The 22,366-nt window shown below is 50.2% G+C and overlaps 2 protein-coding genes across 3 annotated transcripts; both read right to left on the bottom strand.

Annotated features, from left to right (window-relative positions):
- Nucleotides 1-86: 86 nt before the first annotated feature.
- LOC147378603 (uncharacterized) lies at nucleotides 87-18,062 on the bottom strand. Its single transcript, XM_086323969.1, has 6 exons — nucleotides 18,053-18,062; nucleotides 14,589-14,768; nucleotides 13,644-14,433; nucleotides 2,846-2,871; nucleotides 561-667; nucleotides 87-310 (listed from the first exon to the last, which is right to left on the bottom strand). The coding sequence occupies exons 1-5, from the start codon at nucleotides 18,060-18,062 to the stop codon at nucleotides 606-608; spliced, it is 1,068 nt and encodes a 355-aa protein (XP_086180095.1). The 3' UTR covers nucleotides 87-310; nucleotides 561-605.
- Nucleotides 16,434-22,231, bottom strand: HOXD8 (homeobox D8). Of its 2 annotated transcripts, none has more exons than XM_086359507.1 (2): nucleotides 19,793-22,231; nucleotides 16,434-19,402 (listed from the first exon to the last, which is right to left on the bottom strand). In XM_086359507.1, exons 1-2 carry the CDS (start codon nucleotides 20,328-20,330, stop codon nucleotides 19,107-19,109), a joined length of 834 nt encoding a protein of 277 aa, XP_086215633.1. In that variant the 5' UTR covers nucleotides 20,331-22,231; the 3' UTR covers nucleotides 16,434-19,106. The 2 variants fall into 2 exon arrangements, with proteins under 2 accessions (XP_086215633.1, XP_086215642.1); XM_086359516.1 differs by having other exon boundaries at nucleotides 16,434-19,399.
- Between the last annotated feature and the right edge of the window lie 135 nt (nucleotides 22,232-22,366).

Here is a 22,366-nt window from a genome sequence, read left to right as displayed (position 1 = left end):
TGTGAAGTTTTTGCATCGACCATATATTCCCCTAGAATCGAATCTGTGACTACGTGGATACCACACAAATTCGGTTCTACAGGGTATATATAGACAACGTTACTGCCTCCAGGTTCCACCCAGAGCAAGTACCCAGACTGTTGCCAGCCCCAGACTCTCCTCCTTGGAGCCGCCAGCCCGACGCAGCCACCCTCACTTTCAGAGACAGTTCAGGTAGTCTGAAGTGCTTGGTGGCAATTTGCAGCAACGAGTTCCCCATCCTTGTACCAGAGCCGGGGTTACCAAGCAGCCAAGGAGTCAGGACAGTCTTCTTAAGAAAGAAAGAAAAGAACAGAAGAAAAATAATCCATCGCAGAATAGCGATTGTTTTATTATCCCCTTTCTGGATGCACATAACACCCCCTCCCTCATCAAGTGGTATTTTCCAGAAAGTAGAAAATGCCCTTAGTGGCAGAAGAAAAAGAGGCAAGAGAGAATATCCTCTGCCCCTACTTTTGCCCACTGCCAGGGCAAGCCAGGTTGGCTGGCTAAGCTAGTTCTCCAAGAAGTCGCACGTTTACCTTCCAGGGCTCTGAGCCCGGCTGGCCTCTCTGTCCGGCTGCTGCTTACCACCCCGAGGCAGGCGCTGCTTGCAGGCACGGAGCTGCCCTGGGCTGGGGCTGGTGTACTAATGGTGAAGGGCAGGGCGAGGGGTCATTCGAAATCATTTACAAACATATCACAAAGTTTCATTATTTTTGCTTTGCCGACAGCAGTAAACAAGAGTACAGAAGTTCACGAAGTGTGCCGCCCTAGTGCTTCGGCGCAGTCTGGGGCTCAGCCCTCAGTTCACAGCACCAAGAGGGCTCAGGACTGGGATGGATTTCGGGGACAGAGGGCTACCTGGGCTTGGATGGGGATTTTGGATCCTTAACTCTAAGCTAGAGAGATTTCATTTTGTTTTTTATTTTACCTTCATGATTCAAAAATTGTTTTCAAGCCTCAACTTGGGCCTGGTGGGGTGGAACAGGGAGAATTCCCTCCACTCCCCCCACCCCTAGTCTGGCAAAATTGGCTGACTTCTCTGCACTGTGCACACTCCCCACACACTCCCCCCAGTCCTTTGGTTCCAGTGCTTTGGCTATTTTGTAGGGATTTCCCGGGTGCCAATTCTAACAAGACCTTCTGAAACTGCCCCACATCCAACTCCCTTGTCCCAGGGGGTTCCCCCAACTTCCTTTAATGCCAAGAGCTCCTGGGGACCTTGGGTCTAGACTTTATCCAGAAAAATTGGGGGAGCCTGCTGGGATGAGTGGGGACCTGAGGGTACACATTTTCATATTTATTAGACACTGTGACCTGCATTTCACCTTATTGCTCCACTCCTTCAGACAGGTCAAAGCCAACGAGTTATTGATGAACAAAAGCGTTAAATATTCACCTCCCGCTCAACTGCCCATACAAATGCTTTTGATGTCTCCGGCTTTTTGTGCTGTGTTCAGCTACGGGGTGCCAGTCCTGGGTTTGCAAGCAAGGAGCATCCACAGAGATAAGCACCCAGAGCCAGGGGAGCTACAGGAAGAGGGCAAGACCAGGAGTTCTGGGGACGCTGGATTTTCCGGCCTGGAGCTGCAGGGCCTGTTTCACTTGAGACAGCCTGATTCGTAGAGGTGAACTATGTACTGCGTGGATCCTCCACTCCTAGGGGGTGGGCACAGCCCCTAGGGAGTTGATTATGTTGCCCAGCCTGGAGGGCAGAAATCTGGCCCAGAGCCAAGCCCTATCTTCTCCGACCCTAGAAAGAGGACGTCTCACCGGAAAGGGAGGGTGCCTGGTTCTTAACATCTTCACACATTCCATCTCTCATTAAAATAAAACCATCTCCGTTTTGCATGAGGGTCTATCCTGGAGTCTCTCCCCACCACCATCATCTTAATGAGATAGCCTTCCTGGAGAGTTCACAGGCCTCCTCAGAAGTGTACCTGTCTTCCTCGGCATAAGCAACTCTGAAAGGGCCAAATTTTTGAGTCCAACACCCCAAGAATCTCTGCCCCCAACAGCACCCCCAAACACCCCTCCCCCTTGTCTGCCGGCAACACTAGCGGCTCTGGTGCAGAAATTCTCGAATTGCAGTTAGAGAGGAGCAGGAGTGAATCAGAAGGGCCCTATCCCTCCCTCCTTCCTCAGCCCGAGTCCCCAACCCAGGACCCAAATCGCTGAGGCCGGGGCTGGGCCGGGGGAGAGGGTAGGAGGGACTTTCACGTAAAGCTCAGAATTTTCAGCCCTTCCCGGAAGCGGGCCAACCCAACACACTCGCAGCCGTAAAGGGTTGCGTCCCCCACCTCCACATTCCTTTTATTTAAAAAAAAACAAAAAACGAGAGAAGGTCGGGGCCAGGCTGGACCGGGTTAAGCTGGGCTGGGCGGCGAATGGGGATCGCGTTGCCTGGGTGCTTAGCAGGTTGGTTCGAGCAGAGGGCGATGCTCGACACAACTTGTTAATAGGGCAGGCTGCTAATTAGCTGCAAGCTCTTCACAGACGCGTCCGCTGAGGCGGAGCTGCACCTGTGCGAGCTGGGGAGGCCTGGGAAGGCCGGGAAGGTCCAGGGAGGCCCAAGGAGACAAGAGCGAGCGCTCGCGGCGCGTTCCCTTAGTTAGGTGACTGGAAACTAGGCCCCAGAAAATCTTCCCGGGAGTCCAGCTTAGATCCTCCAGTTCCAAACGGGCTCCCCTCGCTTACCCAGGCCTGGGGAGGCAAGGGCCGTTTTTCCACCCGCCCACCGCCCCTGGCTCGGCCCTTCTCCCCACACCCGCCCAGTTATCAATACCGCCCCTTCGCGATTCGGAAGAAACCGGGAGGTACTTACAGCAGTGGTGTCTCACGGTCCCGAACCTGTTGCAATGAAAACGGGGTCACTTAAATTCCACAGGATAATAAAACAGAGATGGATGATACACAGAAAAATGACAAGGCCCAGACACCCCACCAAAACCCGGACCTCCCTCCTGCTTCGGATGCCCGCCCCTAGGAACTGCGCCAAGTTCTCCGCGAAGCGGGAGACTGCAGTGCTCAAGGGCAGACCCGCGGTAGGAGAGTATGCCCCCATCACCTCCCCCACGCCATGCACCTCTTTGGGCAAAACCTTACTTTTTGCCTGGCCCGACTCAGGCGGTCTGTAATAGGGTTTCCCCCGTGGGAAAACGGGAAGTGAGGAGAAAACGGGCCTTTGTGTGTTTCCTTTTGCAAAATCGGCTGTGTGGGAGCAGGTCCACTGGGGAGGGGGCAGCCGCTGCATCTGTCCCTTGCCCCAGCTCCCCGTCTGTCTCGAGCTGGAGCAACTCAGCACCCCCTTTCCAATTTCAGATTGGTTTCAAATTCCCCAGCCAACCAGTGCCCCCTCAAAACTGTCTTCTTCCCAAAGAAGGACCAGGCAAGGCTGGGACTTGCCGTCCCACTTCAGCTCTAATTCAAAACAAAGAGCAATTTCCAAGGGGAATGAGGACCCAAATGATAGCCAAGGAAGAGGAAAATCGATGGGTTTAAAGGTAAATGGCAATGCTTTAGACTGTTATCCAGTTCTGTGGATATGACATCATTTCATCAGCATTTTTGCTGGAGAACCCACAAAGCAATCTTACAAAGCAGTGGTCCTCACAGGGGCTCATGTCCAGCTTTCAGTTTCCTCTAGTTTTATTCTGGGACAGGGGGCTTCTCTGAGAAATCGCAGAGGCAGAGCATCTCCATTCTTAAACTTTCTGTCTACCTAGGCTACCCATTTTATTCCTCTTCTGAAGCAGAACATCACTCTGAGCAGGTGAGAGACAAAGTTCCTCTGGTGAGGTGAGAACCCTCAATTCCTAATTTTCTGTGTCTAGAAGGGAGAGGGGATTCCCATCCTATTTCTTGATTTAGGTTAAGCTAAAATTAACTTCCATGGGACTTCTCCCCACCACCAGGCAGAAAAGATGGGGCAGATAAATCCCCCACCCCTGGAGTTGTCCTGGAAAGAGTAATAAGTGACTTACTGGTTTTCTCTCCTAGTGGGCAGGGGAGCTGGGAGCAGATCTGTCTGCTTCTGAACCCGGCGCTAGCTGGAGCCTCTCACTTTCCTATCGCTGCTCCAGGAACCAAGCATCTGCACTTGTATGCTCTTAACCTAATTTATGGTGGGAATTATATTTTGGCTTGTCAACTCTCAAGCCATAAAACAAAGTTTATTGGAATCACGTGCTCGTAAATAGCCACTCAGGTCCCATCTCTGCAGAACCATAAATAACCTTCGGCTTTAAACTTTTATTCACTAAATAAAGGTTCACTGCAACTGTTCCCTCACATTTAAATAGTTCCAAATATCTAGGATTCAAGGGGGGAAGTCATATTCATATCAATACCCTGGTCTTTTCAAACAGCATCTTTTCAGGGACTCTGTTTAGAGGGGGAGATAGTGCTATTTGGAAAAGGCTGGTTGGTGGGCATGTCTTATGATTCTTTGGCTGCATCCGCTGTGAGTACCATCAACTCCTTTATTTCAATCATTTTCTAGCTCTAGATGTGGTAAATAAGGAGGAAAGCCAAAGGTCATTTCTATTGGCTTATATCAGAAGTTATTTCAAATTTTGTTTTAGCTTCAATAAGAAAAGAGCGGTTGGAGGCTGGGTGGGCTTGGGGGTGGGGGTGGCAATTGGAGTTAACACTTGGCTCTGTATTGTGAATGGGCTCAGCAAAAGTTGAAGGTAGCCACATGCCTAGAGGTTTCTGTAATTTGCTTAGATCTAGAAGGGAAGCCTTTGCAAGTGACCAAACTGCTTAAAACAGCAAGACTTGGGGTTTGGTGATGTGAGAAAGTAGAGAATAGCCTCATCGGGCATCTTTGGCAACTGAAGCTCTAAAGAAGGTTATAAAACAATAAAACAGCCCTGGTGTGAAGGGGACAGGGTGTGAGGAAGCAAATGAGGCTCTTAGGAACCCAAGCCCAGGAAGTCAGATGTCCCCAGTCCCACAGGGCCTGGGGTCCAAATCTGGGTAAGATCCTATCTCTCCCCGATATTACCCCTCCACTCCCCCCGCCCCCACCCCGCACACTGCCACTCCCACCAGAGGGAGAGCCTGAGAGGAGGAGGCAGCTGCTCTCCCGCTGAGAAAACCAAGAAAAGAGAGAGCTTGGGCCTGAGCACTGCTCCATCGAGAGTGTGACTCTGTGCTTGGGGTAGGTGGGGGTGGGAAAGATACCCCCAGCTCCCACCAAAGGGAGTGAATGAAGAGAGAATTGACACCGCCCCCCTCAGCATCCTTCCACAGCCCACCAGAGTTGCTACCAAACAGTGTGGAAACATGTGATTTTGACTATTCCAATTAAAAGAATGGATGTTCTCTGTAGCTTTGTAGAGCACATATACATCTAAGATTTCTAAATAAAATTAAGTTGTGAAAGTTCTCATCAGCAAGTCCTATCAAACCCATGAAAGAGATTCCTTTCTACTAAAATCTCTTTGCATTCTAATTTCCACCCATTCTCTGTGCATTTCTAAACCCATTTCCTAATTTCACATTCATTGGATATGAAGCAGGGAGCTATTAGTCCAGACTGTATGGCATTTATTTCTCTCCCCCAACCCCCACCCCATTAGCCCACTTAGAAGTACCTTTTTCTTTTACAGTTGGCAGTATCTGTTTTTAAAATATGAGTAAAGATCAATCCTTTAAAAACTGTTTTCTGACTCTATTAGCACTAGGTGAGCAGCTTCAAAACAAGTCCTTGTTATAATCCATTTTTTAAAAAGTTTGAGGGCTTGGGAAAGCCTTCTTTATTTTTCCTTAATTCCTAACTTAATAAAACTGAGTTAACCAAAGGATATATGACATTCTAAGCAGTTGTGATGAGCTTTTTATGGGACAAGGGTGGTGTAAAGAGAAGACCAGACTGAGGAGATGGTGTTTGAAACAATATCTGGCACCTAATCTGGGCTCAAGAGACATTTTTTGAATGAATGATAATGAAAGATGATGACTGGGACTTGCCCACAGTCTTCACTGTGGCTTACATAAGAAGAATAAAATTATACAGCCTACTCTGTATATTTAGATGATAACAGGAAAGTAACTAGCTCTGCTGAGGGGAAAGGAGGAAAGAAAGGAAGACATTGAGGCACACAACTTCAATCACTTTCTAATCTTAGGATAGTCAGACAACATGGTTAAGGAGAGTGTACACCTTCCTCCGATCTTCCCTTGGCCCCTGCCCCCAGTTTTGGGCTTTTTTAGATGAATGACAGTGTGGAATGGGGAAGCTCAAACTCTGTCTAGTAAGAAGGCTGAGCACCAGGGAGAAGAGCAGCCTAGCTTGGGCCGATTTCTTGGGGCTTTTCCAAGGACTGTCAATGGTGGTGGTGGTAAGTCATGAAGACGGGGTGGGGAGAAGAGGTAGAAGCCTTCTTAGAAACCTGTTGCTGGGTACAGTGAGATTCTGAGCACTGTCTTCCCCATCTGACTGGGAAGAGCCAGTTCTCGGAGTTTCTGCTCAAAGAGCTCCCATGAGCTAGAGTCCCCCACAGGGTTCTCCCAACCCAGATGCCAGAGCCACTCCCAGGAAGGAAGAGAAAGTGAAGGGGCCCAGGAGGCATCAGCTGCACTCCAAATGTAACGAGGTCCGTTCTCTGCCTGCCCTAGAGGCCCTTGCTATGTGGCCTGCTGCTGCTGCTGCTGCTAAGTCACTTCAGTCATGTCCGACTCTGTGCAACCCCATAGGCGGCAGCCCACCAGGCTCCCCTGTCCCTGGGATTCTCCAGGCAAGAACACTGGAGTGGGTTGCCATTTCCTTCTCCAATGCATGAAAGTGAAAAGTGAAAGTAAAGTCGCTCAGTCATGTCCAACTCCTAGCGACCCCATGGACTGCAGCCTACCAGGCTCCTCCGTCCATGGAATTTTCCAGGCAAGAGTACTGGAGTGGGGTGCCATTGCCTTCTCCTTGCTATATGGCCTAGGAAAGGATATTCTGACCTTTACGTGCAAGAGGCCTCTTGCCCAGATGTGGTGCTGAACTCTTCTCTTAAACTATCTCCAAACCAGGATAAGTGGGAATGAGACTTCAGATGAATCCCCTAGACCAGGTGTAGGAAGGAAACCGCCAGGCCTGGCACTTAGGGACACAGACTGGGGAAGAGCCAGAGAAGGGCTGAACAGGGAGTCCCAAGCATGAGAGAAATATAATTTCATATTCCTGACACTATAGTCTATCGCTGAAAGAGGAACACAACACTTCTCCTGCTACCCCCACCCCTCCCCCTACAGTAGGGTCTGCTCACTGGAACTCTGCCTTGGTGTCTTCTGGGAAGGAGAGGTAACCCCGGAGGTAACAACTCCAATAGTGAGATGTGGCATCCAAAAGAACGGGCTCTGGGGCGGGACCTCTAATGGGGGGCCAGACCTGGAAAAAACTCCAGTGGGTCCAAGAAAAGCAGGGTGTGGAATAGCCATCTAAGCCCATTGAGAATCAAGAACAGAGGTTAGATGGATCAGGAGATGGCGGTGACTGGGCAACTGCAGCATTGGGCCCAATTTGGGCCCAATTTCATGGACCAAACTCTGCTAGACATGGTTTATAGCAGGAGAGACAAGGTGTGTTTGGACAGAAAATCTGACCCAGGTGGACTCCTGGTTAGGCAGAAGCAGCTTGGCCAAGGGCTGCAGAGGCCCTCTTAGGAAAAGTCTGTAGTCATAAGTCTTGGAGGCCAGGGGTAAGGGGTAGAACCTGGCTGCATGGGAGGGGTGTACATATGTGTGGGTTATAGCCTGAGATAGTATTTATATAATTCTTTTTAAAAGATATAAAGTATCTCAAAAAATAGAAGGGCTGATGGAGATCTGAGGGGGATAGTCCTCTTTAAGACACACCTTGACATCACCATGGCCCAAGGTGGGAGCTGTGGCTCAGCCATGGCCCTGGAGCCCAGATCTTGGAACACAAGCAGATTAAGGTTGTGGAACACTCCTTGCCTCCTTTGTGTTGGCCACTGGCCTTTGGCTTTTCCACTCTGTCCCAGCTTTCAAGATACTGAAAAAAGGGTACTTGCCTTGGGGCTGTAAAAGAGGCTGTGACTGGGTGGTGGTAAGGAAGGTGGCTCCAGAAGGTGGCCTGCTCTCTAGTAAGACCTGAGCCTTCTGTAAGAGTCATGGATGTGCCTGTGTGGGTGTGAGGCTTCTGCTACCCGGTATCTGCCCACTGAGGAGCTAGGGGCACCTTCTTCTTGGATGTGGCCCTTCAGTCTACCTGTAGGCAGGTGCCAGACAATGAGACCCAAGGAAGCAGGGCCCACGAGACCCACTACAGCAACAGGGGAAGCCCCAGATCCATGTTCTCCTGTGACCAAGCCTGGGCCTGTCTTCTCTGTACAATTCAGGGACTGGGTGCATGAACCAGGTCTCTCGCAGCTGTAAAAGGCTAGGCCTGATTATTAAACAGAAAAAGGATACTGATGATAAGAAACACCTATTGAATGCTTGTTATTCAATATGTGATTGAAACAGGTATTGAATGTTTGGTAGTGCCAAAAACCCATTTTAAGTGCCTAATCAGTGAGTTAATATACGTAAAATAGAATAGTGCTGGGCACATAGTAGTGCTATGTAAGTAAAAATCCTCATAACAACCCTTGAAGGTACTCTAATTATCTCTGCTTTCCACATGAGGAAACAAGCCCAGAGAGTTTGCCCTACTTGCCTAAGCTCACACAACAGTTCAGTGGAAAAAATTTGATAGGAGGCAGTCTGTACCTAGAACCTATTCACCTCTTTGAAAAAATCTCTGAGTTAGCAAGCGGTCAATTTCCCCTTCCCAATTTGGTAGCAACTAGTCAGCTTATGACTTTTCCCTGGTGGCTCAGATGGTAAAGCGTCTACCTGCAATGCAGGAAACGCAAGTTCGATCCCTGGGTCAGGAAGATCCCCTAGAAAACCGGATGAAGGAGGGAGCTCCCTTAACTAGGGGGAGGGGCATTGCTAAATGGTAGCGAGAACTTGGCCCCTGTAGACCACAGAATCATAAAAGACACAGGAAAGACCCTCAACCAGTACTCAAACATAAGCCTACATCTTAACTGCCATGATGGAGAGTGTTTATAAACTGCAGGTTCTGGACATCCTGATTCAGTAAGTCTGGCATGAAACAAAGGAACCTGCATTATAAAGAAGAGGCTTGAATGCGGGTCTTCATTAAGAATCACTGCTCTAACGTAGGGAAATGAGGGAAGCAAAAGACTGTGTTGCAAGGAGACAACAAGGAACAGTAAGGTTGGATCACAGCCAGTTGGGGATGTCACCGCTGATGCGAGAAACACCCCCATGGAGCCCACCAAAGGCCTGAAATGGGTGCAATGGGTAAAGAAGAGTGTGGGGGTGGTGTGAAAAAGGGGAAAGATGAGTAACTGCGGGATTTTCAAGTCGCACGCAAGAAGTCACCCTGGATCTCGGAGCCTCGAGGGAGTCCCGGGGCCGAGGCCTTGTTCTAAGTGAGCCTGAGCGAGCCCATCAGCTTGAGGCAGGCGACGCTGAACGCTCGGGTTTTCAAGGCTGCCGGTTCTAGGTACCAGGAATTGCAAGAAAGGAAAGTGGCAAGAACAGCAGCCCAAATGAAGGGGCTGGCAGGGATTGGGCGTGGCTTGCCCCACCAGACCCTCTTCCTGCTCTTCAGAGCCCAAAGCGCAGAAATCGCGCCCCCTCCGGGAAGGCGGAGGAAGTGAGGTGGCCCGCCACCCCGGAACCTGCCTTCAGGTTCCTGGGCCCCGAGCTGCCTCTGCTGCCAGTCTCGGGAAAGGGCGCCGCATCGCCCACTATCCTCGTTGGCGGAAAACACTTTGTGAACTGGGGTGGAGGGCGGAGAGACGGAGGGGGCGGGGTCAGTGTCCCTCCCACGCTCCCGCCCGCCAGCGCCCGGGGCATCTCCCGCGCCTCCGTAGCCGACAGGACGCTTGTCCTACAGCGCCTCCTCCTGGACAAGGCGCCAGACAGCGGAGCAGGGGGACTGTTCCAGCCCCGGAAACCCGAGGCCCGGGCTTCTTAGCGCGGGCAGAGGTCTTCCCGAGCCAGAGGCTTGAGTTGGTCCTCCCTTCCCATGGGGGCGGCCTCAGGGCCCTCTCGACTCCTTCTGGCCGCCCCCACCCCTACCCCCAGTCCCACCCCTAGCACTGACAGCAGGCTCGAGACCCAGGAGTGTGCATCCTCCGTTAATTAGGCGAGCCCAGGCGGAAAAACCCTACAGTTCGTGCGTTTATTTATTTATTATTTGTTTGACCGCTTTCTGCTGAGCCACTGGTCCCCACAGAGCCTTCGAACGTGCTGCGCTGGCGTAACAAGATCCGAGAATGGTCCGGTTGAAGAATTGGCCTGAAGTTTGGCGGTTTGAACAGGCGCCAAGAGGAAAGGCCTTTTCCCAAAGCAGAAGCACCAGGCTGAAAAAAATCTATACACTTCCCTGAGGATTATATACATACATACATATATATATATATATATATATATATATATATATATATATATATAATCTTCGTTTAAGGTGTTTAGAAATGTATGTATGTTTAACACCATGAAAGAAAGATTTGGTTTTCTTCTGGTCACTAGCTCGTATTTGCATACTGTTTCTAAAGTACAGATTTAAATTTGGGTGAGGTGGTGAGTCAAGATGATTGAAAATAACGTGGTCAAGGGCAAGATGTTTGGCTATATTTAGACTGAAGGCTGGAATAAAGGAAAGATCAGGAGCGAATCCTGAGGCAAGGAGGAGTGGAGAGATCGGGTTTTATCTTCCAGCTCTGAGTCCACTCGCCCCCTCCCCCTATCCGTGCTTGGCTGGTTGGATCCCTAGGCTGGGTTATTTCATTGCACATGCGCCGGACGCTGGGCGAGCGAGCTAGGCAGGCGCAACCCAGCACTAAGCTGTGCGGGAGGTGTGCGCAGCGCTGGGCAGTGTGCAGCACCGCACACTGCTGCAGCGCGTAACTGCAGAAGAGCCTGAACGCCGCATCTTAGAGACACAGGAAACATACTTTTGCAGGAAACCCTGTTAAAAGCTTCACGCGTCCTTTCTGATCTGCCAGCCCTGTTCCGCCAAACCAGCAAAATCGCCATGTTTCCAGTAAACCCTCAAGGTTGTCTGTCCTTTGGATCAGCAGTTTCATATCAATCAAGGCTTGTGGGGGGAGGGTGAGGGGGAGAGGGAACCACCCTACGTCCAGAGAGTACGACTTCTCCCACATTCTGCACTACTATGAAATCCAAGAGACCAGTTACTAGAAAGAGGGTATCTTTTCGCATTAATTTCGGAAAATTGGCCCTAAATTGGACTTAAGTCGGAATTCCGAGTTCTTGGTGGCTTCTCCCCAGCTTCCGGTGCCCCCGCGTGCCCTGCCCGGCGGTCGCACTGCGGCAAGGCCGTAAATACCTCTAGCAGCTGCCTGCCAGCCCAGAGTGAAATACTGTCTTTGTTCCTATTTCCCCTGCTTCTCGAGCTCGGAAAACAGAATTCTGGCGAGATATATTTATTTGGAGGAGCATCTGACAGGAAAATACGTTCGGTTTTCAACCCTGGTGCTTGGCCACGTTTATAACAACGAGCTTCGCTCTTTTTCCTGGTCCTCCGGGAGACCGCAAGCCCATCTCATTGCCTGACACTAAGGCCCGGACGTGCCATTGGTTCCCTAATCTATACACGGTTAAAGGTTCGGTTCGAGGACTCTGGGAATTACACTCCCCGGCTTGTGAGCTCTTTGGGTCCAACTATATTTTTAATTTCGTTTGAGTTTTTAAAAATTGGGTTAACAGGGACAGTGGGGGCATTTCCGGTAGTGGCAAAAGCGTTGACTAGTCTCCTCTTGGACTAAGTGGCCTGAGTTCAGATGTGACTGGCAGCGTATTTATTCCCTTAGATGCAATTGACTATTTAAGCTCTTAATGCTACTACGGGACTTAGGAAAAACCCCTTAGTCCTCCATATCTGCCCATGACATCACCCTCTGCTGTGCAATTGGACCTGCAGACCGCCCAGGTTCCTAGTCACTTGGGCGCGCTCAGTCATTGAACCCAGGGAGAGGCTACTGAAACTCGGAACACAAGGGCTTGGCCATCACGGCCACAACTCGTCCCCACCCCCACCACAACTCCAGGCAATTTAGGGACTCCTCCTGAAGTCGCCAGGGGAGGGCCTTGGGAGCCCCAGTCCAGAGGCCTGTTTTTCAGTAGGTAATAATGCTCGATACCAATATGAAAGAATGATCTCAGCAGTACTCTAACAGAGATATTTACAAAATACAGACATTGTGGACTTAAAAATCAGTTTCTCATTTGTGAGTGATCATAATTAGTGATCGAGGACAATTGCGCACGTCAACTAGCCACAAATCGTAGCCCTCCATTTTGAAACGAGCATGATTCCGTTGTTACTTACTAAAAATACCTTTCTATAAAAATGTCATTTATTGTTCAGAAATGCGTTTAAGGCCAGCATGGTCACACTAGGATATTTGGGAGAACAGTGAGTTAGGCTTTTCCGGTGGCTCCTGAAAAAACAATGCTCCGCCACGCACAGGTCAACCCCATGCGCAATGCGGCAGATTGTCCTGAGGTTTTAATATTTCACGTGTCCATGAGGGAAGAGGCAATGGGATTTGAGAACTGCCTCCTCTAGTGCCCTTCAAAATCCGTAGGAGAAAATAGCATTTCTTTCTGCAAATAATTTTCTTTCGATTCATAGATATTTTGGTTCACTAGTTTTGAAGTCGAGTTGGTAATATTGCTATGCTATTCATTTGTAGGCAACACACACACACCACAACAGTACATTTAGAGAGCAAAATGTCTACTCTTTTCCTACTCTGACAAATAAGAAACACACAAGATGCTTGAACTTATTAAGCATGCTTAGAATTTCTGAAACGTCTCTTGTTTTTTTCCCCAAGACCTGCACCAGGGTTTCTGATCCTCTGCTCTACTGCTACCTCTCAAAACATGCATCCATTTTGTGGCACAGAATAACCCAGATTCACCTGACAGATGTGTGTGGAACCTTTCTTGAGTTGTTACGAAAATCATCTGAGAGCTAGAGAAGCAGTTAATATTTAAAATTCCATCCCATAAACAAGGCCCAATAAACCAAAAACTCTAAAAATCAGCATCACTCACCAAAGCCTAGATGAACAAACGTAGCACCATCCTGATACACAGAATCCACCCCACCCCCACCCCCAAGCTCCAACCCTCAGAAAACACCTGTTAGCCTCCCAGGTACCTCTGACCACAGACCAACCGCAAAATACTGCTCTAGACTTCAGAGTGCCTGTAGTGACCCCCAGCAAAGCTGACAGCTCCAGAAACCATCTGCACAGTCTTCCAGGGCGGGGATCCTGTGGCTCTCGATCTATGCCGCTATCCACCTCTCATCATCTCCAGAGGAAATAGGGCTTCCCTTCTGTTTCTGAGCTCAGCCGGCCCCCACCCAGGGCCCCAGGGGACGCCCGCTCAGAACCTGAGTGATCTGGAGGCAGGGGACGCAGACAGGCACTCCCAGGCCCCGGGGAAGTGTGGGGGTTCGGGTCGGGCTCCCCGAGCTAACCGAACGGGTGGGCACCTCGAGCTTCCCGGTGGCAGCGCTGGGAGCGCGGGGCGGGGGCCGCTCTTACCGGAGGTGCAGAGCTGGAGGCGGCGGTCGTCCCCGGCGGCGGCTGTAATCCACTAGGCGCTGCCCAGTTACTCGCGCTCTGCGCGGCTGGGACCCACTCATGTTGGAAAAGGAGCCGCGTCGGAACCGCGCGTCTCGGCCACCCGGCTGCAGGCCGGCGGCTCCCGGCGGGCGGTGCCGGCGCCAGTGGGGGCCTGGGCGCCCCGGGCTCCTTCCGGGCTCTCCCGCCCGCCGGGCTCCCCGCCGGCTCCGGAGGCGGCAGCGGCGCGGCCCGGGGCGAAGCGGCCGTGGGGCCAAATTGGGCGCCGGGCACGAGCCGAGGCCGCCGCGGACCCCGCAATCCCGCAGCCGGCGACTGGAGCCCACCTCTGCGAAGACAAAGGTTAGAAAAAGAGGGGGTGAGGCTCTAGGAAGGCAGAATGCGGGGGGAAATTCGCCTGGGAAATCAGGAAAAAGGCCGTGAAGGCGAGCGGAGCCTGCACATGACCAGCCGCAGCCAATGACGACCGCAAATAGGTCATAAAAAGGTCTATTACCAAGTTGTAAATTTTCTTCAAACAAAAAGGAATTTACTGCAATTCCTTGCGGATTTTGCACATACAGCTCGCAAGCGCCATGTTTTTTCCTCTCTTTCTCTCTCTCTCCTCTCCCCTCTTCTCTCTCCGTTTTTCTGCTCTTCTTCCTCCCCCTCCTCCTCTTTCTTCCTCCCTCCTCCTCTTTCTCCGTGTCCCTCTCCACCGCTCGCTCTGCCTTTCTAGACTTCACGGTTCCTTTCTCTAGGAATTCTTTCCCTTTTATTTTTTATTTTGGTTCTTTGGCTTGAAACCTCTGCTCCTTGGGCGCTGTGTTTCAGGGAGAATGAATGCCGCGCTCGCTTGGGGAGGTGATCCTGCCAGTCACCCCTCCCAACTCTCCCCTCTCTTGGCTTCTCCTCTCCTCCCCTCACCAAAAGGCCTCTCTGAAAGAGCAGTCAAGCGCTTTCGGGTTTTGCCCCTCTCATTTTCAGGCAAGCCACCCAGTCTGACCTTGTGCAGAAAACCGGGGCTCTGCAGGCCAAGAAAATGTGTGCTCTCCCCCACCCAGCTCTCTCCAACATAAACCGGGTCCCTCCTGTTTCTTGGGGTTTCTGCAGTAGGAGAGTTGCCAATCAGCTCAAAGGCTGAAAATGGTTTTAGGTACTTGTCAACTTCTCCAAAATAACAGTTTGAACTCCCATTACCTATACTTAATCTAGATAGAAACATCCCCCTGGGACAGTCCTGGGTTAGAGAAGAGTCAATCTTTTTTAATACCCTCTGAAAATCCTTGTTTAAGTCTCCCCAAGTGCAATTCGCATTTCTATGGAATTCTAGCCCCCTCTTCCCTTGCCCCCCAAAATGTCTGTCCATTGAAGAGCCTGTTCAGTGCAGTATTGAAGAGGAGAGGGACTCCATTTGTTCAGGAAAAAAGCAGCTCCCCAGTTTCAGGCTTGGAAAAAAAGTTCTTTTTCTTCAAAGGCAGGAGTGCCATTCCTTTCGTTCTTCTCATGGAAGCTACTCCAGGGAACCCCAGCTAAAGGTAAACATCCTTGGCTAGCTCCCCTCATCATTAATGCATGGGCATGGCCATCCAGGCTTCAAACCTGGCTGTAAGAGGTAACCTCTCCTCACCCCCACCCCATCCTTTCAAGGACACTGCTTTGGATTTCAAATAATACATTTATAAATATGTGCATTAGGATTTCAATGTGTAAGTTCTCAATTAACATCCTCACACCAAGTACCTAAGTGGTCGTACACTTAAGTAGGAAGCACACAGCACCCTCTGGAGCAGGCTATGTGTATCCCTTGAAAAAGTTCTGATGACCTTGGATGTTTCTGATTAAAGTACTTCTGTTGCCATGTGTCAGCAAAAGTCATATTCTTTCTAGAAAAAGTCAGTGATCTCCAACTTTGCTAGAGGTACCCAGAGCAGCAGCCGGGTTCATTAAAATGTTCTCTTTCCCCTGTTCACCACCAGCTGCGTGCAGATTCAGCAAACAGTGGGAAAGCAGAGGACACAAGTTTGGATGTGAAAGAGTAACACCTTCTGCAGTGAGGAATAATTAAACAATATTTTAATTACACAAAATAGAGCATGTTGTTGGACCTTCCCAAACAGTAACACTTTATGCTGGTCTATACATGTCTATACATTCAGAACATTGTTTAGTTCTGAAACATTCTGAGAAATAACCTCAACTGTCAATTTTCCTCTACCCAAATAAAGGCAGAGTTTATGACCCTCCATTTCAGCTGGTTGGAAGGAGGGCTAGGAAAAGACTGCACTTTTGAAAAGGCAGCCATATTTGTACTTTTCCCCCCTGTGCAGAGATAAGCCATGTGCTGGGCTTTGTGGAACCTCACAAGATGGCAGCCCCTAAACTGACTTTTCTCTAGGAACCGTTGAGACCCACACCATCTTTTGTGTGTTTCTGGTCTACGAAGAGAACCCAAATCACTTAGGACCCTTGGTTTTTTCATCCAGTGTTAACACTGGAGGGTCCTATTTTTCTGTAAATGATTTACAGACCTCTCTAAGCAGACTCTCTAAGCAGTCCAGGGCACCAAAGTGTCGACTGTTTCCAAAGGGTTCTCTGAAGGCTTATGCAAATTTCTGCAGCAAAAATGTTGGTTCGATATGCTGCAACCCTCGGATGTTTACAGATCTGAGCCAATTAGAAGGGCATCTCCTGCACTCGTCACTGGGAGTTGTCTGCATGAAACACAGATGGGGGTTTCTAGCCACTGCAAGAAAGAAGGTGGTGAGTGTGTGTGATTGTAATTCCACAGACTTTATTTGAAGACAAATCTGTGTTTTCCCGAACTACAAAAGGAAGCATGTATACTTACATTAATTACCAACACTTTCTACGTGAGTAATGTATATATATGTACAACAAATATATACCCAAAATACCAAATCTGTAAATGTACAAATACTCTCAAGTGTACTAATTTTTGCAAGTCTTTCTGTGTACATGAGCTACGAATTTACCATAGGTTAGGGGTCCCACAAGGCCAGAAGGTACAACACTTTCAGAGTAGCACAAAATGGAGGAAAAAACATTTTTACCGCCCTTCCTTAACTGATTTCCACAGCAATCCATGCACCGGGTCCCCCACCATATAGAGTCTTGCCCAAATCAATGGCTCTAAAAATGATTTTCAGGGAGAATTCTTGTGTAGAAGACAGTGAATTTTGCTAATAGAGGAATCCCTTAAATGGAGGGCAGCTGGAGTCTAGCCAGCACCAGTCTCCAGCCAGCTTATTCCCACCCTCTCCACAGCCAGACTGTTTCCTAGCCATGCTTTCAAGCACTTGGCACACTTGCTCTAAACCAGTCAACAGCAGTCTCAGGCAACACACAGAGCAAAACGTTTCCAAATCCAGCAGGCACGTTTGCAGCTGTCTCTTCTTGTGCAAATGTTTCTTAAGCCCCAGGCCACCCTTGACTTAAAACTCTTTCCTGGCTCAGGTCAGCAAATGCCACAGCCATGGCCTCTTCCCTGATAGAAAGCCAGGTGGTGCTTCGCCTCCGGCCTAACCTGTGCCAATGTTTCCCTGGTCCTTGAAGCAGCAGGCAACAGTCCACCATCACCTGAACAAGTGATACAGGCCCCAAAGTATAGGATTCCATTTTCGTACCTGTGCAATAAAAGCCACTCTGGAAATTAAAATGTACCTCTTTAAAAACATTTTCCTTCTCCAGGAGAAAAAGAAGAGAATTCTTCAAGTCTACCTGATAAAGGGGCTTTCCCTTTTGTGGGGAGAAATGTTAGTTTACTTGAATTTCTCCTCTTCCCTCCTGCCCCTCTTCCTCCTCCTCTTCCCTTATAAAATGGCAGCTGCAGGAGTAGCCTCAAATGGAAAGTGGATATCTTGTTAATAACAGATCCCAAACCCCAGCATCAGCGCTGGCTCAATGGAATAAGCTGTGGTATAATCTGGACTCTGGGTTGCTACCCACTGGGCCTACAACTCCAGTCCTTTGCGAAGTTCAAAGCTCTCCCAGTATCTTATCAAGGTTGTTTAGAGCAAGATGAAGCTAGAATAGCCTAGCTGACCCTCTCTGAAGTGAAAAAGAGCTCCCCCCACCCCACATTTATTTTTATAGCAAGGGTGCAGGTAACCCCCCTCCCACCTTTTAAAAATCAAATAGATGCTTTAGCAGGATGCTGCCTTCACATGAGTCCTGGAGATTGTTCCTGACTCAGGAAAAGGGTTATTGGCGGCGCTCAAAGACACTAGCTCTAGAAAAAGGATTCATTTCTTTTATTAAGGAGCTAGCTATATTCTGCAGCGGTTGTTTACACTCGGATTTTTCTGCATTTGTTCTCAAGGCTTGTTTCAAATAGGTGAGGCCAACCTGGAGAACAGCAGAGGACGTACCAACCGACATCTGAGATGCACACAAGTTGGCTCACAATGGGCATGCAAACAGAGAGAATACAAATAAATATGGCACCTCCTCAGAAAAAAAAAAAAAACAAACACACAAACACAAAAACCGGAATCACAGCGGCGGCCACAGCACAAAGACCTAGCAGTTGCAGGCGATACCAAGCACAGTTCAAAACGAAAGCAGATTCAGAAAGGAGAGGCGTTCCACAAGGTGACTTGCCAGACTAAAAGTATCTATGTGAAAATGTTATAATTGACTTTTCAAGTATTCATTCACTCTAGATGATTAAACTGCCATTATTTGTATAAACTATAGAAAAATTATTAAATGTCAACTTTGACATTGTCCTGAAACTTCTGTCACTAGCCGAACATTTCCCCCAAGTTTAAGGAAGCTGCAGAGCCAGGACTATACATTACACTCTTCAGCTAACATGTGCTTTTCTCAATATTTGGCCCAGACTTTTCCCAGAGATACTACATTTACAAAATTCTCAAAGAAACCTTTTGGAGTAAACAAAAGGCACCCGAACCATTCATTATAAAAGCAGAAAAAATATAAATAACACATTTTAATCAAATAATATAAAGTAAATATTCTGCGGGCATAATTTTTAAAAATTAATAAACTTCTTTTAATTTACTCACCATAAAGAAAAGATTTAAAACGTTCAAGTGCACTTGTTTGATTAATAAAGCATTTTATATTCAATTATTTAGTGCTAATCATTAGGAAGTTTACGTTGTCGAGGCAAAATCACCAGCTCAGACATTAAAAACTACCATTATAAAAATATAGCTACAAGGTCAGTATCAAATTACTCTTACATAGGACAGCTCAAGGGCTGTTTCTATGCGACACTAGAAACATTTTTTTTAAACACCCAAATCCCTCTCAAAGCGCAGAAACCTCAAGAGCAGTGACATGAAGGTAGCTTGAAACACAGGTAAAGTCCTTTCCAAAAAAGAAAACAGGTGGTGTCCACCAGCATATGCTGATCATTAGTTTTAATAGTCTGCGGTAAAATTTTAAAGGTAGAAGTTAATTTGTCGGGCCTTCGGCTCGGTCTTCCTCCAGCTCTTGGGCTTCCTTTTTGGTTTCCCCATCTTTCGCCTCCTGTCTGGAAACCGGGAATTTGTCCTTGTTGTTCTCCTTTTTCCATTTCATTCTCCTGTTCTGGAACCAGATTTTTACCTGTCTCTCGGTGAGGGCTAAGGCATGGGAAACCTCGATTCTTCTCTTCCTGGTCAGATAAGGGTTAAAAAGGAATTCCTTTTCCAACTCTAAGGTTTGGAAACGACTGTAGGTTTGTCTTCCCCTTCGTCTACCAGGAGCTGCTGATTAAAACAAAGAGAAAAAAAAAGAAGAAAATAAACATTAAAAATGTAATGGTGCGTCTGCAGGTTGCTGGAGGTTTCTGAAACAGGTCTAAGGGGGTGAAATATACACAACTCTTCTTAGGTCTGATATAATATATAGCACGGGCAGGCAAGAGGGACAGCGAGAACGTCCTAGCAATTATTATGACCCCCATCATCTTTTCATGGTTTCTACTTTAAAGGAAAAAAAAAGTCTGCACTACTTCATGAATAAGAGTCACTGTAAGCTACACCAGAAGAAAAAGGAGAGGGAGAGAAAAGGGGAGTTTTAAAGCAATTACGTGAGATGAAAGCAGATTTCTCCCCCTCTCCCCGCTTAAAAAAAAAAAAAAAAAATTGCATCCCAACCTTGTGGTCTCATCCAGGGAAACATTTGAGAAGGAGACGAGCTCTGATTTAAGTGGTCTGGGTCCTCGCCAATATTACCACTGGACGATTTACAGTCAGGATATTGTACCAGCTCGGCCTCTTGCTGGGTCGTAAAAATCGGCTGTCTCTGTAAGTTATCGTATCCGTAAAACTTCGCGGGCTCCCGGTGACAGGCAATCCCACCGCAGGGGGGAGGCGGCGGCGGAGGAGGTGGGGCGGCCTGGTAGGCTGCGGCTGGGCTGCCCCCGCCGGGGTGGAAGTAGTCCTGGCCGGGACCCGGGCCTCCCCCACTACTGCAACCTGGCCCGGCGGGCGGCGGCGATGGGTGCGGGTGCGGGTGCGCGTGCGGGAAGCCAGCGGCGCTGTTGCCATAGAGCTGCAAGGCGGCGGCAGCGGCGTGGCGGCCGCCGACCTCGGGCGCGAAGTGACAGTCGTAGTAAGTGGGATTGATGGCCTCGCCCGCCGCGGCCGCCGCCTTGTACTTGGAGTACAGCGGGTTCACGAAGTACGAACTCATCGAGGCGGCGGCGGCGGCCAGCGGCCGGGGGCCAAGGTAGGGCGGCCCCGGGCGGGCGGGCGGCGCGGAGCAGGCAGGGAGCGCGCCTCAGCGCCACCGCACTGCCGCGGGGGCCTCTGGGGCGGCTGCTCGCGCCACTGGGGCCGCCGGGCTACGTTGCTGCTGCCACCCGCCCGCCCGCCGCTTCTGAGACCCCGCAACCGCGGGCACTCCGCTACTGGGCGCTCATGCTCCTCTCTCGCGCCCGCCGCCTCGACCTCGCGCCGCCTCCCTCGCGGGTCGCAGGGCCTCACCCAGCCCCCGCGTTCCACTGCCCGCCCGGCCTCTCCCGGCGCGCGCCGGCTTGGCCGCAATAAACTCGCCAACACCCCGGGTGACCTGCCCCGCTGCCTCCACTCTTTCCTCTCAGGCACCAGGCGGCCCTGAGCGCACCGGGACAAACAAAAAAAAGTGCGCCCGGCCCACGGAGACACTCTTTGGCTTCGGTTTACAAACCCCCGCTCTGGAGGGAAAAGGAAAAAAAAACACCCTCTGCCCGCCGCCACCTCTCACCTCGCCCCCCCCGCAGCCCCCTCCCACCGCTCTCGCCGCCGCTGCCGAGGCTGCCGCCCCGGTGCGCCCCGGCGAGGCATTTTCGCACCACGCCACTGCAGGGAGAGGGAGCGAGATGGACGCGAGATAACCGCGCGGAGGGATCCGCGCGGAGGCGACATCACTGCACCCGACGGGACGCCTCACGCTGGCGCGGAGATGCCTCCGCCAGCCTTAAAGGGGGCCCATAAAACCGCACTGCCAAGGGCTCGCCGTGCCCCCGGGGCCCAGGGAATGCGGGCCACGGCCGGCAGGGCGGGGGCACCGCAGAGCCTTACACTTGAGGGTGGGGGAGCGGGGAGGCAGGGAGGCCACTCCCAGGAGACTGTGGAGCAAATGACTCCCTCCCCGGCCCCTGGAGCAACCCCTCAGAGGTTGGCCGTGGCTTTTGCGCCTCTGGACACGCGGGCGCAGCCCAAGGAACGAGGACAAGCCGTGTAGACGATCCGGACTGAATATTTGAGTTAGGTCCTATCCAAGTGGCTTGATTAAAGGCCACAAAGGTGACCTCAATACCAAAGTGCATTATCAAAGCGAATCTAAGTAAGCCCTTCTTTTCCAGCCGAGTGGGCCTTGTGGAAATGAGATGTACATTTACCCTTGACGCACTGCACGCCTGGCTGAGGCTCCCAGGTTAATTGATATTTAATGGAAATCATGCCCATGAATATAGTTTCCATCATTTCACCCTTGATAGACGTCAGTACCAGGCGCAGGGGGCAGCCTGAAGAATGTGGGGAGGGGAAACATTAGCATTGCTGAGGGAGTAAATAGAAAAGCAGACAGAAATGTTCCAAGCCGCGGAGGACTCACGCTGGGGAGGCTGGTATTTTCTCCGGCAGGACGCGCGGCTCCGGGTCTCAGCCCCTGCATGGAGAGGACCTCGGCAGGCGGTGGCCCCGGGCGGAGGTCGGGGAACCGACACTCGGGAGCCCCCCAAGGAGCCTCCGGGCCGGCGTTCGGAACATGCCGGTTCCAAGCAGCTGCAGGCGGCGCCCATCTTCTAACGATTCTAGTTCATGCAACAAGCTTGTGAAGTTAGTGCCGAGAACAGGCGCCGTGTTCAACTTAAAAAGTTACTAATTTTTCCAAAGGTAAAGAAAGCAAACTCATTCTATGAAGGACGAGGAAGAGAAACGTCCCGTGTCCCGTGGGCAAATCGAGTGTGAATCGGAAAAATATTCCTGATTTTAGAAACTGGCTCTGAAGCCTCTTGACGTTACACCACCAATTCGCCTTCTCTCTCCCCTTCTTCTTCCCCCCACCTCTACTCCTGTGTTGATGATGTTCAGTGTCCAATAAATGTAATAGGTCTCTGCTGAGTGTGTTTTCCTTTGCCTACTCTGCCCTTTTTCGTGGGTCTTTGGGTGACCCTTTTTCTTGGGATAATCATTGTTGTTGAGGGCGCCCGGCCCACGGGAGCCGACCTCAGAAACACTCTCTCA

The sequence above is a fragment of the Bos grunniens genome, chromosome 2, assembly GCF_055505025.1.
Source record: "Bos grunniens cultivar Pamir isolate PY7600 chromosome 2, Bosgru_T2T1.0, whole genome shotgun sequence".
Lineage (NCBI taxonomy): Eukaryota > Metazoa > Chordata > Mammalia > Artiodactyla > Bovidae > Bos > Bos grunniens.
Note: the sequence above shows the minus strand (reverse complement) of the source record. Positions and strands in the feature narration are given on the sequence as shown.

Excerpts from the sequence above, each read along its gene's own strand:
- HOXD8 (XM_086359507.1), bottom strand. The coding sequence starts at position 20,330 with ATGAGTTCGTACTTCGTGAACCCGCTGTACTCCAAGTACAAGGCGGCG. Across the intron at positions 19,403-19,792 it reads TCCCTGGATGAGACCACAAG|CAGCTCCTGGTAGACGAAGG; the intron begins GTTGGGATGCAA and ends TGTTTTAATCAG.
- LOC147378603 (XM_086323969.1), bottom strand. Across the intron at positions 14,434-14,588 it reads TCTTTCAGAGAGGCCTTTTG|GGAAAGAATTCCTAGAGAAA; the intron begins GTGAGGGGAGGA and ends AAAAAATAAAAG. Across the intron at positions 668-2,845 it reads GACCGTGAGACACCACTGCT|TACACCAGCCCCAGCCCAGG; the intron begins GTAAGTACCTCC and ends CTTCACCATTAG.